We start from the raw sequence: 13,454 nt of genomic DNA on the forward strand, positions 1-13,454 counted from the left end.
ACATCCATGTTGTAGTCCGCTGTATAGAAAACTGTAGTTTCCATAGTTTCCCCACAGCAGCAGACGCACATTCATGACGTCCGCTGGCGCATCATAAACATGTCGGATGGTGAAAGTGCATTCGGATTCTCTAAAGCAATGGTTCCCAAACGGTGTGCCGCGGCACACTGGTGTGCCATGAGGCAAGTCCGGGTGTGCCGTGGGATTGTGTGACAACCATACATTATTATTGCAATATACAACTACACAAAAATAATTATTTAATTTACTATATCAGTACTTTGTAGGTTTATATGTAGTAATCTGCGCGACTTGCGCGTCCACATCTCCACGTGCAGTGCTGCATAAACATGGCTGAGTCAGCGATAACTTTCGAGGGGTTGAGGTATGCCATTATTTTGAGTTCGTCCGAAGAATAGACAGGAATGTGACGGTGAGGTGCAAACTGTGTCCGGGCCAGAAGCTGTTATCCACTGCTGTAAACACCACGTCAAACCTCAACACACACCTGCAAAGAACACATGCTAAGGTGGAGCTACCGCACACGCTATTTGTTGTTTGTTTATATCACGTAGTCTGTTCTTCTTCTCTGTCTTCCGGTTGTTGCCTGTTTTGAATGACAAATACACACTACCGCCGCCTGCTGGTAAAGAAAGTTATTGCCACTCACGCATGCGCAGTTCGTACATGCTCGAGTAAAGTAACGAGTTACTTTATGTAGATAGTAACGAAGTAGTGTAATATATTACTTTTCTTAAAAGTAATATGTAATATATTACATTTTTTTAGTAACGACCCCATCTCTTGAGTTGGCGTTCTCTACTCTGGTTTACATGAAGAACAAGAGGAGGTCACGGCTCTCTGTTGAACAGGACTTGCGAGTGGCCCTCTCCTCAGTGCCACCAAGGATTAAAAAAATCTGCGCCCCCCGACAGGCACATGTATCTCACTAATTTGTAAATCGGCAAAATATTTACAATAGCACATGTTTCAATGCTGATTGCTGAAATGTTACATTTATAATTTGTAGTTCAGGACCATGGACAATGCAGCTTCCTTGCATTGACAATTCTCTGTGCTGAATTTCTGCTGAGTTTCCTTTGCCTCATTTTTTATTGTATGACCTGTCTGGTTTAAATGAGTGTGTTGCTGCTTTGATGAAGCCTAATTTGATAAAGTTTCAAATTAATTTCTGAAATATTTCGTTAATAAATATTTCATGAGTAATATAGTTGTCTTTGTCACATTTTATTTGGCATTAGTAAATAATTATGCACATTTACAGATATTTTACATGATATGAGTGATAACACGTGTTATACGGGCTATTTTGCACAATAGGTGTGCCTTGAGATTTTTACTTGTCCTTTGGTGTGCCTTGGGCACAAAAAGTTTGGGAACCACTGCTCTAAAGTACCGCAGTCTCTTCTCCTAAGTCCTTTTGAATTCCCCTAGCCACTATCCCTTAACCCTGTGACGTTTCACTCAGAGGTCAAGGAATAGGAGATAGGGTTAGAGTTTAGGAGCTGATTTTTGGATTATCGGAACGCAACCTCGGTCTCCATGCGCACAGACAGGGCTGCTGTTAACGTCGGTCTGTACAACGGAATTGTGCCAAAACTACGCCAACCGGCTGCGGAGGGAGACTCCCCCCCTTCACTGGAGAACTGCGCTAAAACAGCTGATCACAACGTTCACACTCTGTGGTCACAAAGTACTCCACTAGCCCCCCCCCCGTCGACTTTCCTGAAGTACTCCCCCGTTGATAGAAATCAACACGTAATGAATGAAGACCCCACGGTTTGATGATTGATGGGTGTGTGGGTTGTCTTTCATTTTGACACGCAAACAAATGTTATAATAAACATAGATACTGTATGTTAAATGGATATATCCGCCTTCTTTCATTTATCTTTCCATTCCCACAACAATATACATAAAGAAATGGCATATTTTGGACATAGTTCGAATGGTGATTAATCGTGATTAATTCATTTTTAAGCTGTGATTAATCTGATTAAAAATTGTAATCGTTTGACAGCCATAATATGGAAGTGAAAGATAAACTGCAACATGTAAACAAAAATGGATTTGTTGTTGGGGCTATTTAATGTCATTTGTTATATCCTAAATGAAGATTTATATTCGTCAGTATAATCTTTGTTGTTTTTTTTACCTCTAGATGGAGTTCATGACTAAGCATCTTCAAACACTTTTTACTCAGAAATATATGAAATCTCCATCTACAAATTTACTTAAGTCACATAGTCAGATCTAAAGTCAGGAGCTAAAGTGCCCTGCTATTTTTGGCTTGTCAATTGCAGGAAAGCCAGGCTTCAAGTGAGACGAAGTTGAATACGGCTACTCTTTGGTGCTCTTTGATCGGGGGAGCTTTGATATGCCCTGAAGGCCGTTCTTAGTCTGTCCGTGTCGTCTGACAGCTTTCAAGGTTCCTGCTTGTTCGACAAGGAAATGGCACTCTCTGAAAGCCTCCTTGACTTATATTGCTTGGTGTTATCCTTTTTTTTCAGTTTTCTTTTGGAGTTGCAATGACCTTTCCTGTCCACGCTCAGAAAATCAGAGCACGTATAACACAATTTATCCTTTCACAATCTGATAGAAAGATGCAAATATAGTAATACTTACACCTTTTGCAAAATGACAGGAGGCCGGGGGACAGTTAACAAAGCCCAAACATCTGTCAGGTGGTTCAGGAGATCCTCCCCTGGCACTTGAAAAAAAAGAAAAAGAGCTCTATTTGTCTATTTACAAGTACTCAAAATGACTTTTGATGATGAAAATGATTGTGGAGAGTTGAACGGCAGCCATGAGTTGAGAATCTGTACACTCTCTCCGCTTTATTAATTGATCAAAAGTTGTTTTAATTGTTTCACCCTTTTTAATTTTGTAGCACTTTGAGTTTTGTTTAGGCAAATGAAAAGTGCGCTTATAAATAAAATATATTATTATTATTATTATAAGATCAGATCAATGGAGATTTTTTTTTATCACAGTTGTTTTTAAATCTGACATTGAAAAGAGAATGGAGGGAGACATGCGAGATAATATTAAAACAAATGAGGAAAATGTATCACAAAGAAGAAGATTGCTGGGCAATTCCTCTGGGATGCAGAGGAAGTTGTACAAAGTTTAGCTGTTGCTACTTTTTTATTGAGTTTTTTTTCATTGTTTTTCGACCATCTCCTATCTGACACTTGACGTGAATGATGAGTGAGCATGATCCTATCTGTCTTTCCTCTTCTGCTTGACTGCTTCAATCTCTGCACACACACGAGCGTGCGCACACGCACGAGCACGCGCACACACATATTAGAGGCCGTCTAGCTCACAACTCATACTTGGTCTTACAAACAATATCAGAATCTCACATGTACACCACTCTTTCACACGTATCATACCGTCTTTAACATACTGTCATTCCTTCCTTCATTTACTATCATACTATCATACATAAATAACTATTCTCTCTCACACACAAAAACAAAATCTCTTAAATGCACCATCATACTCTCTTACACACACCACTATCGTCTTTCACAAACAACTATAATCTAATAGAACATTATAATAGTGTATGTGAAAGAGGATAGTAGTATGTGTGCAATCGGTAAACAATGTATGTAAGACAGAATAATAACATATAAGAGGGAATAGTATTTCATGTTAATAACAATAGTCGTAAAACAGAATAGCAGTGAATGAAAGCTATATAAGAGACAATTAACTATATAGGTATGTATATAAAACAGAATTATAGGGTGTGTGCATAAGAATAGTTATGAGTGTGAGAGAGTATGATTGAAAAGGAAGTGAGTTTGATTGAAAAGGAAGTTGGACTAAGTTCTCAGTTCCTGATTGGCTCTACATTTTTCATTTGATGGACACCACCCAAGGCAGGAGAATGCTACTAATTTTCCCTATGCAACCTGAAGAGTAAAATGGTCAAGTCCGTCAGAAAGCAATGACTGTAAGGATTAGTATTAACATGTATTGTGTTTATATGATGACATTTGGAGATGTTTAAACTCAATGAGAAAATGCGTTAGCATTCACGCTAGCGTTATAATACACGCTACCGTTAGCCATAGTAGCCTGTAGTTGCAGGGGTCGGCAACCCCTGGCACCATACCCAGTGGCACACTAGGTGGAATAAGTGTGCTACATATTTAAATTATATTTTGGGATCCTGAACGAGACCGCCGCCAGAGTGCGTCTCCCCGTTACCTGCAGAAGGAAGCCATGCACGGAGCGCAGCCCCGGGTTGCGTTCCAATAGTCCATTTAGCTTAGGAACCTTCCTAACCAAGTGAAATGACCCGGAAGTACGTCACTGGCAGCCATGATAAGTGCCGTTCCAATTCTCTATGAAAGGAAAGGAGGTTTCAAACTTCCTTTATAACCTCCTTTAGCTTAGGAACCACTGGACCTCCCTTACCAAAAGGAGAGGAGAAAATGCTGCCCCACAATGCATTGCAGCCGCAGCATTTACCGTCACTCGACAGTCGGCCGTTCACGGAAACAAACGATTATGACCGAGAAATGATATCATGAAAGTTACGGTGCTTATTAAGCATTTTAAAACGTATGTGGTAAGTTGTCAAAGTGCTTTGTTTTGAACGTTCATCAGTATTATAATCAAAAAGAGAAATATGAGCGTTAGTTTTTACTGAAATGATCAAATAAAGTCAACATTTCACTGAAATGTGGGGTTTGTTCAACTTTTAAAAGATGTTTGAATGGTGATATACACAGTGATGTTAAGGACTAACGTTTATAATAAATACATTTGTATTGATTTTAAGATCTTTTCATAGTTCATACAATCATACTTATTGGGATCATTTGTATTAATGTGGACCAGAGGGAGAGGGTGACGAGCATAAGTTTCACTTTCCTTTTTTATTTCAATTCCAACTTTGGTCATGAAGAATATGTTTCCCTGTTGTTCATAAAGCATAAAACAACAGCATCAGAGCACGGTGCAGAGTCTCTAGATGAGTCCGTCATTCTTATTAAACATCCATGTTGTAGTCCGCTGTATAGAAAACTATAGGTTACTTACGTAACCCCAGTCTCAGAGTAACATGAAGTGAGCACGGTGCAGAGTCTCTAGATGAGTTTACAGTAGTCCGTGGTCCGCTGTATAGAAAACTGTAGTTTCCATAGTTCCCCCACAGCAGCAGACGCACATTCATGACGTCCGCTGGCGCATCATAAACACGTCGGATAGTGAAAGTGCATTCGGATTCTCTAAAGTACCGCAGTCTCTTCTCCTAAGTTCTTTTGAATTCTCCTATCCACTATCCCTTAACCCCGTGACGTTTCACTCAGAGGTCAAGGAATAGGAGATAGGGTTAGAACTTAGGAGCTGATTTTTGGATTATCGGAACGCAACCCCGCTCTCTTTATATCCAGGTGACTTTCTGCCGTTTTCCTCCGTGGTGCAGTGCTGATCGCTTCACCACGGAGGAAAGCACTTCACTAATTGCAGTACCCATAAGGAGCTGTACAAATGCCGCAGTTTTTGCGTGGCTGTGTATTTAGTTGAAAGCCCAGTGGCGATCTGCTCATCTCTCATCGAAATAATATGCTCCAAAGGGGCGGACTGGCCATCTGTGTGTTGAACTTTCCTGTCGGCTCCCAGACCGTAGTCGAGGAGGGCAGAAGCAACAAGCAAATGACTGGAGAGAGGCGAGCTCTTCTTGGGAGGCCGTTGCATTTATTTAGCTGTTCTTCTGTTTCACAAAATACATCACAGACCTCTGATTTTCTGCATCCTCGTTTCACTTCCAGAAAAATACACACGTTCTCTCCATAGGTTATCTCACTGTTGCTCTACCATCCACAAACACACATGCACAAGCCACACCCCTCTCTCTCTCTTAAAGGGACAGCGATCTCATCTCACTCTGCATGACCCTAATATCATAACATGTGTGTTCTGGAGAATCACAGAACGGACGATCGTCCTTATTATTATGCCGTTTAAACCAATTATTTAAATGTGTTTGTTAAATTCGGCATCATGTAAGTTGCGCTGACAGCGAGGCTCCCCCTCCCTCCTGCTGATAGTTGACGAGGGTCAAGCTCCTCAACCCCCCCCCCCCCCCCTTGATAATTCTCGATCGTTGGCACGCTGATAACAATTATTTTTTTAAATGGCACTTCATATAAAAAAGGTTGCCGACCCCTGCTGTAGTGTATGCTTATTGCACAGCTAGTGTAAATAACCCCATTTGTGTTCTGTGAGACTGAAGGGGATGTTGCATTGTTTTCGTTGCTTTCGTTGCAGTTTTATATACGTCTTAAATGTAATATAGGTTAATTTCCTGTTTTATTTAGATGCTTTTATTTTGAAGGTGAGTTTACGCTGTTGACAGGAAGTTGTTGTTGCTATGGAAACAACATGACTGATAAATATATATCTTCAATGGAGAAAATAAAGAATACATTGTATGTTTAAATGTTAGCACCCCCCGAAGATGCACAAGGTTGGTATTTACTATAATATAAAATTGTAGGTTGCGTCCTAATTCGTTTATAAGCTGTTTTGTAGCTTTGCTGTCTGTTTACAGTTAACTGTTGGTAGTATGCTACAGTGATTCTAATACGGATTACGCCTAAATGTATTTGTTATTTTTGTGTCTTTATAGCTCTTATGTTGACTCTGGAGTTGCAATACATTCAAAATCATCAGTAAAGTCTAAGACCATTATTTTGGAGGGATACAGTATGCTACAGCTAGCATTAGCTATATTGACCTTGTTTACACTTAGCGGTCCTAAGTGTTAATCTGTGTATGTTACCCTTGCATGTATGAGATAATGAAGTGCCTTGAATCTTCTTTTTTTATAGTTTCACCCCGTTTGAATGTCAGTGGACTGCAAATAAGTCAATAAAGGAGCATGGCTGCTCATTCCTGTCTCTCAAAAGAGTTTGGCTGGCTGTTTAATCTATGTTCACACTGAGACAGTACAACACAGAAAGAACAGTACACCGGCTATTGTGTAAGTACATACAAGCAGGTCACACAGTATGATCACAAATACATAACATCTGTTAACAATTCTATTAAGAAGTATACAGGCTGCATATGTGTTCTCAGCCTTGGAGAAACTTGACATGTTTTGGGATGTCTGAACCTCTCTTTAGTGGTTTAATAAAACAGATATTTCAACGTGTGCCTACTTGTTCATGTGCTGTTGAGGTACATTTCAGTAGTTGTGTGCTATAATGTATTTTCAAAGTGTGAAGAGGAGGCAACTTTAGAATAGGGAACCTGTTCAGGTCAATTAGAGTCAAACTACTAGCTTATTGGTTATGAACAAGACTTTACTTTAAAATAGGGAACATATTCTTCGATAGAAATATTAACACTTATAGTTTCATGTCTTGTTACATAAGGATAGATCACATTTGTTAAGTGTTATTATGGGAGAATTACTATTCTTGTGGTACTACTGCCTTATTAGGCCCATATTGAGCATATTAAGACACTAATTAGAGGGTTATTGAGGAAAAACCCTCAACTAATGGCCTATTACTTGTAGAATATGGTCATGTAGAATAAGGCATTAATAAGTGTTTTATAATGACTAATAAAGAGCCAATATGCATGTTAATTAACAACTAGTTGATGGGGAATTTGTGTACCTTAATATAAAGTGTTACCAAAAGTTCTTATTGCAGCTCAAATGTAGCTAGCAGTGCTCTGAGCAGCTTCAGGCTTTGTTTTCAAGGCTGTAAACCAGTCAAGGAATGAATATTTAAACTGGCTTCCTGTTGGATCAACCTGACTTCCTTTTAAAGTATGCTCTCTCACAACCAGTACAATGTCCTCTCACATAAACTGTCATAAGCTCTCAAAAACACAAGCATTGTCTTTCACATACACTATCATTCTCTCTCACACACACACTACTATACTCTCATACATACTACAATTCCTCTCTCATATACACTATCATTCTCTCACACACACACACACACACGCACACACGCACGCACGCACGCACGCGCACACACACACACACACACCCCCCCGTCTAATTCAGCCCACTCAGACTCATTGTTAAGGGGACAAATTGGAAAACCATTAGCTCTCATTATGCTTTATAGCCGCCCGTTCTCCCCATTCTGTCTTTTAATCACAATCCATCCCTGTGTGTGTGTGTGTGTGTGTGTGTGTGTGTGTGTGTGTGTGTGTGTGTGTGTGTGTGTGTGTGTGTGTGTGTGTGTGTGTGTGTGTGTGTGTGTGTGTGTGTGTGTGTGTGTGGCTGTATGCATGTGTGTACACTATAGCCACCCTCTGTAATGAACCACTTTCACTGTAATGCATTTGGGACACCACAAAGACCTCCCCCTTCCTCCCTCTTTCTTTTTATGGGGGAGTCAATGGCACAGGCGCCACCTTTTATGGCAGCCTATCGGAGCCGCAGCAATGTTGTGTATTCACAAGTCATGTTGGCCAAATGGGATCCAATGCTGTGCGGTAGAAATAAGAAGAGATTGTCGTGAATGGGATATGGATTCCCTTTATATGAAGTCCTCGTAGAGGTACAACACCTTTATAGAAAACCTTATGAGTATCCGTTGGCTCCTTGTAACTCCAAATAACCAGACGCTCATAAAGTGCTGAATATCCTGTTGCTGCTCCATATTGAATTGAGCTCTGTTTTGATCAGCCATGATACCGTGTGTGTATGTATGTGTGTGTGTTAGGCTGGCAGCAAAAAGCAATTTTGACCATATGCTCTGTGATGGACACACACACACACACACACACACACACACACACACACACACACACACACACACACACACACACACACACACACACACACACACACACACACACACACACACACACACACACACACACACACACACACACACACACACACACACACACACACACACACACACACACACACACACACACACACACGTAATGAGTGGATTTCAATTCCGGTTTGTTCTCTCCCGGCCAAGGCAACTGTCATCATTGTGCAGCAAAACTCCCATAATCCATCTGTGGCATGACAGCATCCTAACAGCTCCACTTCGCAGCAAGAAAAGCTATTCTTTTATATCTCTCCATTTCACGATCTCCCATTTTTACTCCCCCCTATTCACATTTCCCCTCCGGACTGGTTTTTATTCTTCTCTCTGCTCACTTTTCCAATTACAGTTTTTTCCACTTAATCTCTTTTTCCTCTGTAAACTTTTATCTGGGTTTGATTACACAAGGGAGGCTCAGTTGGAAGAAAATGTGTGATAGCTCCAAATGATTGTTGACCATCATGACGATGGTAATAAAGATATTCCTAATAACAATTATGTTACAGAGATGAGAATGATGCTGTTAATGATGATAATCCAAATGGAGATAAGGATGATGACAATGAGAAAGATGATGGCGGCGACAATAGGGATGATAACGATGCTTGCTGGCTTTCTAAGCGGTGTTCATGTTTTCACCTTGTCCCAGATGGAGAGAGGCAGACGGAGGGGACGGACGCCAGCCGGAAGAGGGACACTCGCTCCTCCGCCGGCCACCACAAGAGCGAGGACACAAGCGACAGTAGGGAGGACGATGCTGCAGTGAGTCTCTCTTTATGGCTGTCTTTCTTTGTTTTTGTTTCTCCGCTCTGGGCCGAATATTAATGCAATGTCACAACCTAAGCACACACACCCACATCTTTCCTAGGAAGCAACAATAGGGGTTTATTGCTCATGGAGGAGCTCATCAGGCTCCAACAGTCACGGCCCGCTTCTTAATCATCATCAGAAACACAGGGCTCCTTTCTCTGTGCCCCCTCTGATTGATGCTCCAACACGGTCCCCTCTCTATAATTGGAAGGAAAAGTATAATTCACTATAAAACAGATACAGATTAAGGTGTATATGCGTTTTGCTGATACAGGTGGGGAACATTGCAGAATTTGTAATCCGATTTTATTGTTTTGAAACCTTTTGCTCATTAATACCCATCTACAATTTGGCCTCCTGACCCCATCCCCTGCCCTGAATATGAGTAATGTTTTCAGCTCAGGCAGACTTAAAGATATATTGTGAATTCATCATGCAATCTAACCTCTTCCTCAAGCACGTAGTTCTGTGATAGTTTCCTTAAGGAGAGATGTAAAAATTAGACTATATCCAACAGCAGAGTTTGGACCACCTCCAGAGAGCATTACTGCTCGGTACATGCAGCAAAAAACCTCAGACATTTTGACACTCAAACTAGGGCTGCACGATATTGGAAAAAACTGACATTGTGATTTTTTTTCCCCCCTGCGTTATATATTGCGATATGAAAACATACAGGAATTGAAGAAAAGACAGTTTTTCCCCCCGCAAACCATCCTTTCTTGAACTTTAATGCTTTACAATTGGTATTTTTTTTACTATAGTGTACTATGGATTTTAGTCAGGGACGTCTGGATCTTAAGTTATCAGAGCAACAAGCTGAGCTACAGTAGCTCGGTTAGCAGCGCCGAACTGCCCTGGAGAAACACATGAAACTACTTTATTCAGTGTTTGTAACATGACGTGTTTGAGTTAATTTAATATCGCATGTCCTAAAACATTTTAAAAAATCGTTACGTTCTGCCATGTGAATATCGCGCATGCGCATATCGCTGTTATCTTCACGACACGATATATCGTGCAGCATTAACGCAAACTCCTATTTCCCCGGACATTCGGTGGATTTTAGGGTTAAATTCAGCAATGTTGGATTTACTCAGAAGCTCCAAATTAGGATTGTTATCAATCTTGCTCCGAAAACGTTGACAACCCAGTGTAAATGTTTTTCAGTCTGATCTGAATGTCTGCTAAACAGTATGACAAAGAGATATTTGTGATTGGGGTAAAAAGTAATTTACAATCAGGAACTTTAAACACAACTGCTTAGTTCTACTTGTCCGGTCTCAACAGGGCAAAATGTAATCCCAAAATGAGATTGAATACAACTGAGTTTTATTAGAAGTGTGAGAGAATAGAGAGTGTGATCTCTCTGAGATTTAAGAAATAACACCAAGAAATGAAGTCAGACTGGTGTTGCTCTTTTCATAATTGCCAATCTTTCTTCCTCGAGATTGCCGTTCGGCAGGGGGAATAAGAGGGAAAGATGGCATCACAGCACGCCAGTCTAACAGAGCAATTACATATTCAATCCGTTGAGCAAACAATACAGTGAAAGATATGTGAATACACTTTAAAAAAAAAATGTAATACCAAATATTCTACTATTTTAAACAAGGGCTCCCTTTTCAAAATGTAATAACCTGGTCCAAAAATATTACAGCACCATGTTCGGTTCAATTATATTATATAATATTACAAACCAAATCATGAGATAGATGTAAATATTGATGAGCAATCATGTGAAGAAAGTAGATGCAGGGTTTCAGATCAATGGAAAAGAGCCAACAAACTAGGTGTAGTTAAGAAATAAAAAATACAACTTGTCACTTTAAGCCTGCTGAGCAGTCAAAATCACACTGTTCTTCTTTATCACTCTATTCTCACTTTAATTGAACCAAGCAGTTTCCTGTCTTCTTTAGTAAAGTAATGACTCTTTTAATACTCTCTTCACCCTTCATCCCTTGGCCTTGAGGCAGGCAATTTATTATTACTCCCACCTCTCTCAACCTCAGTCGAGCAGCTTTCCAGGCCAGCACTGGCCACTCATCTTGTTGGGCTCTCTACCTTGAAATGGTATCTGGCCGGAGGCTCAGGTGTACGACTACCTGTGGTACGAGGAATCTGGCCGTGAAGGCAAGCAATCTGCAGCAATTAAATGTTCACACATGTGGCCGGCTGTCGCTATTTTGGCTTCTTTTTATATAAAAGAAGCCAAAACAGTTGTAGAGCAAAGTATTTAGACGGACACCGACTAATGCAGGGGTAGGCAAGTAAGTTTGGCCGTGGGTACATTTTTTGCTGAGCCACAAGATGGCGGGCCAGAACATAATCAAAGCCTAATTCAAGGAATTGATTTTGGTAAGAGGGCGCAGCGCCCCTGTTCCCCGGTTCAGAAAAAACTCTATCGCTGATAACCCTCCCCATCAACACTCTGATGTGCAGTCAGATCCGCTGATTGGTTCACTGATGATATAGGCGCCCAATCCAGAGCGTCTAGCTAGACCCGCCCAAAGGGAGGCTCGTCCTCTCTAGCCCAATTTCAGTCTCAAAGCCAGGGCTATTTTCTGTATTTTAACAGACTTATCTTTTAAATAGGTGTATTTATTGTTCTCTTCAAAATTAATTTTTCTCTGAAATTTTAGGGAGGATGGCCCTCCCTTTCCTCAATGGACGAGCCTCCACTGAGTAAAGTAGAGTTATTAACTAGCAGTGTTATTTAACATACCTTTATTCTGAGTATTGTCAAGTTCTCTGGGTTTTTGGCATTTATTTGAGCGTTTGCCCACATTTGAGAGGCTTGAGGGGCAACAGAGGACGCATGGACAACTGGAATCCTTTTTCCTTTTCTTTATTTCAACTTTTCAAGGACACATTAGGATTCTTTCAGGTTGAAAACCTTTAAAAAATATCAAAGGATAAAATAAATCAATTGCAGCATGTTTTGCTTTGCAATTTAATATATTATAACCTAAATTAATCAGTAACCAAGTATTTTACTAAAACTCAATGTATTTAATAGTTACTATTAAGTACTTTAATTGACCCGGTCCCCCCACAACCACACATTTGCCATATGTGACCCGGGCTGCTTCTCAGGTCGATTAAATGAAATCCTTGCTTCCCTCATTTGCGTTGTTTCCCTGCGTTTAGTCCCTCCCACCAGGGAAGCATGGAGGGACGCAAGGAAACCACGAGAAGCAGGGAAATGAGTTTTAAGAGCAATGGGACGTCCTTTCCTCCGGAGCGTCACGTGAAGCGACGTCCGTTTGTGATGACGCTGCACAGCTGTTCGTCTGGCAGCAGCCAGCTCTGTACCTGTTATTTCCACAAACACCCCCGCCTCTGTTAGTGCACATTTACTGACATAAACATTAGTATAATCTGTTGTAGATCCAAATACATGAAATAAAATAAGAAGTCATTCTCAAAAAAGATAAACGCCATCCTAAAATGTATTTAAACGAACAATAGTTTGATTAATATTGATTAGAGTGCACAATAGGAATACAATTCCCGTCCCGTGAGGTTCATGTATTTTCTTCACTCCGCTGGGGTATTGCTCTCATGTCAAGAAGCATCAGATCAGTGCATGCACTGCCTCGTCCAATCAGTGAGCGATACACAGTAAGGTGGCGGGGTGAGTATCTGAGGATTTTATCGGAGGATGGTCTGGTGGTTCCTCGGTTATCGCTCCTCCATGATCGCTCCTCGATCCTCGGTCCTCCGGCAGAAATAAGAGCCATGGGACGGTACTCAAGATGGCGCAGGCAAATCAACTTCCGG

The 13,454-nt window shown here is 40.8% G+C and overlaps 1 protein-coding gene across 1 annotated transcript in view; it reads left to right on the top strand.

Annotated features, from left to right (window-relative positions):
• b4galnt4a (beta-1,4-N-acetyl-galactosaminyl transferase 4a) overlaps positions 1–13,454 on the top strand; it is a 209,051-nt gene that overhangs the window by 63,491 nt on the left and 132,106 nt on the right. Inside the window, exon 2 of the mRNA XM_034085301.1 lies at positions 9,511–9,623. Within this exon, the coding sequence (XP_033941192.1) occupies positions 9,511–9,623 (113 nt within the window). The remainder of the gene's footprint in view (positions 1–9,510; positions 9,624–13,454) is intronic.

Source organism: Pseudochaenichthys georgianus, chromosome 6, assembly GCF_902827115.2.
Source record: "Pseudochaenichthys georgianus chromosome 6, fPseGeo1.2, whole genome shotgun sequence".
Classification (NCBI taxonomy): Eukaryota; Metazoa; Chordata; class Actinopteri; order Perciformes; family Channichthyidae; genus Pseudochaenichthys; species Pseudochaenichthys georgianus.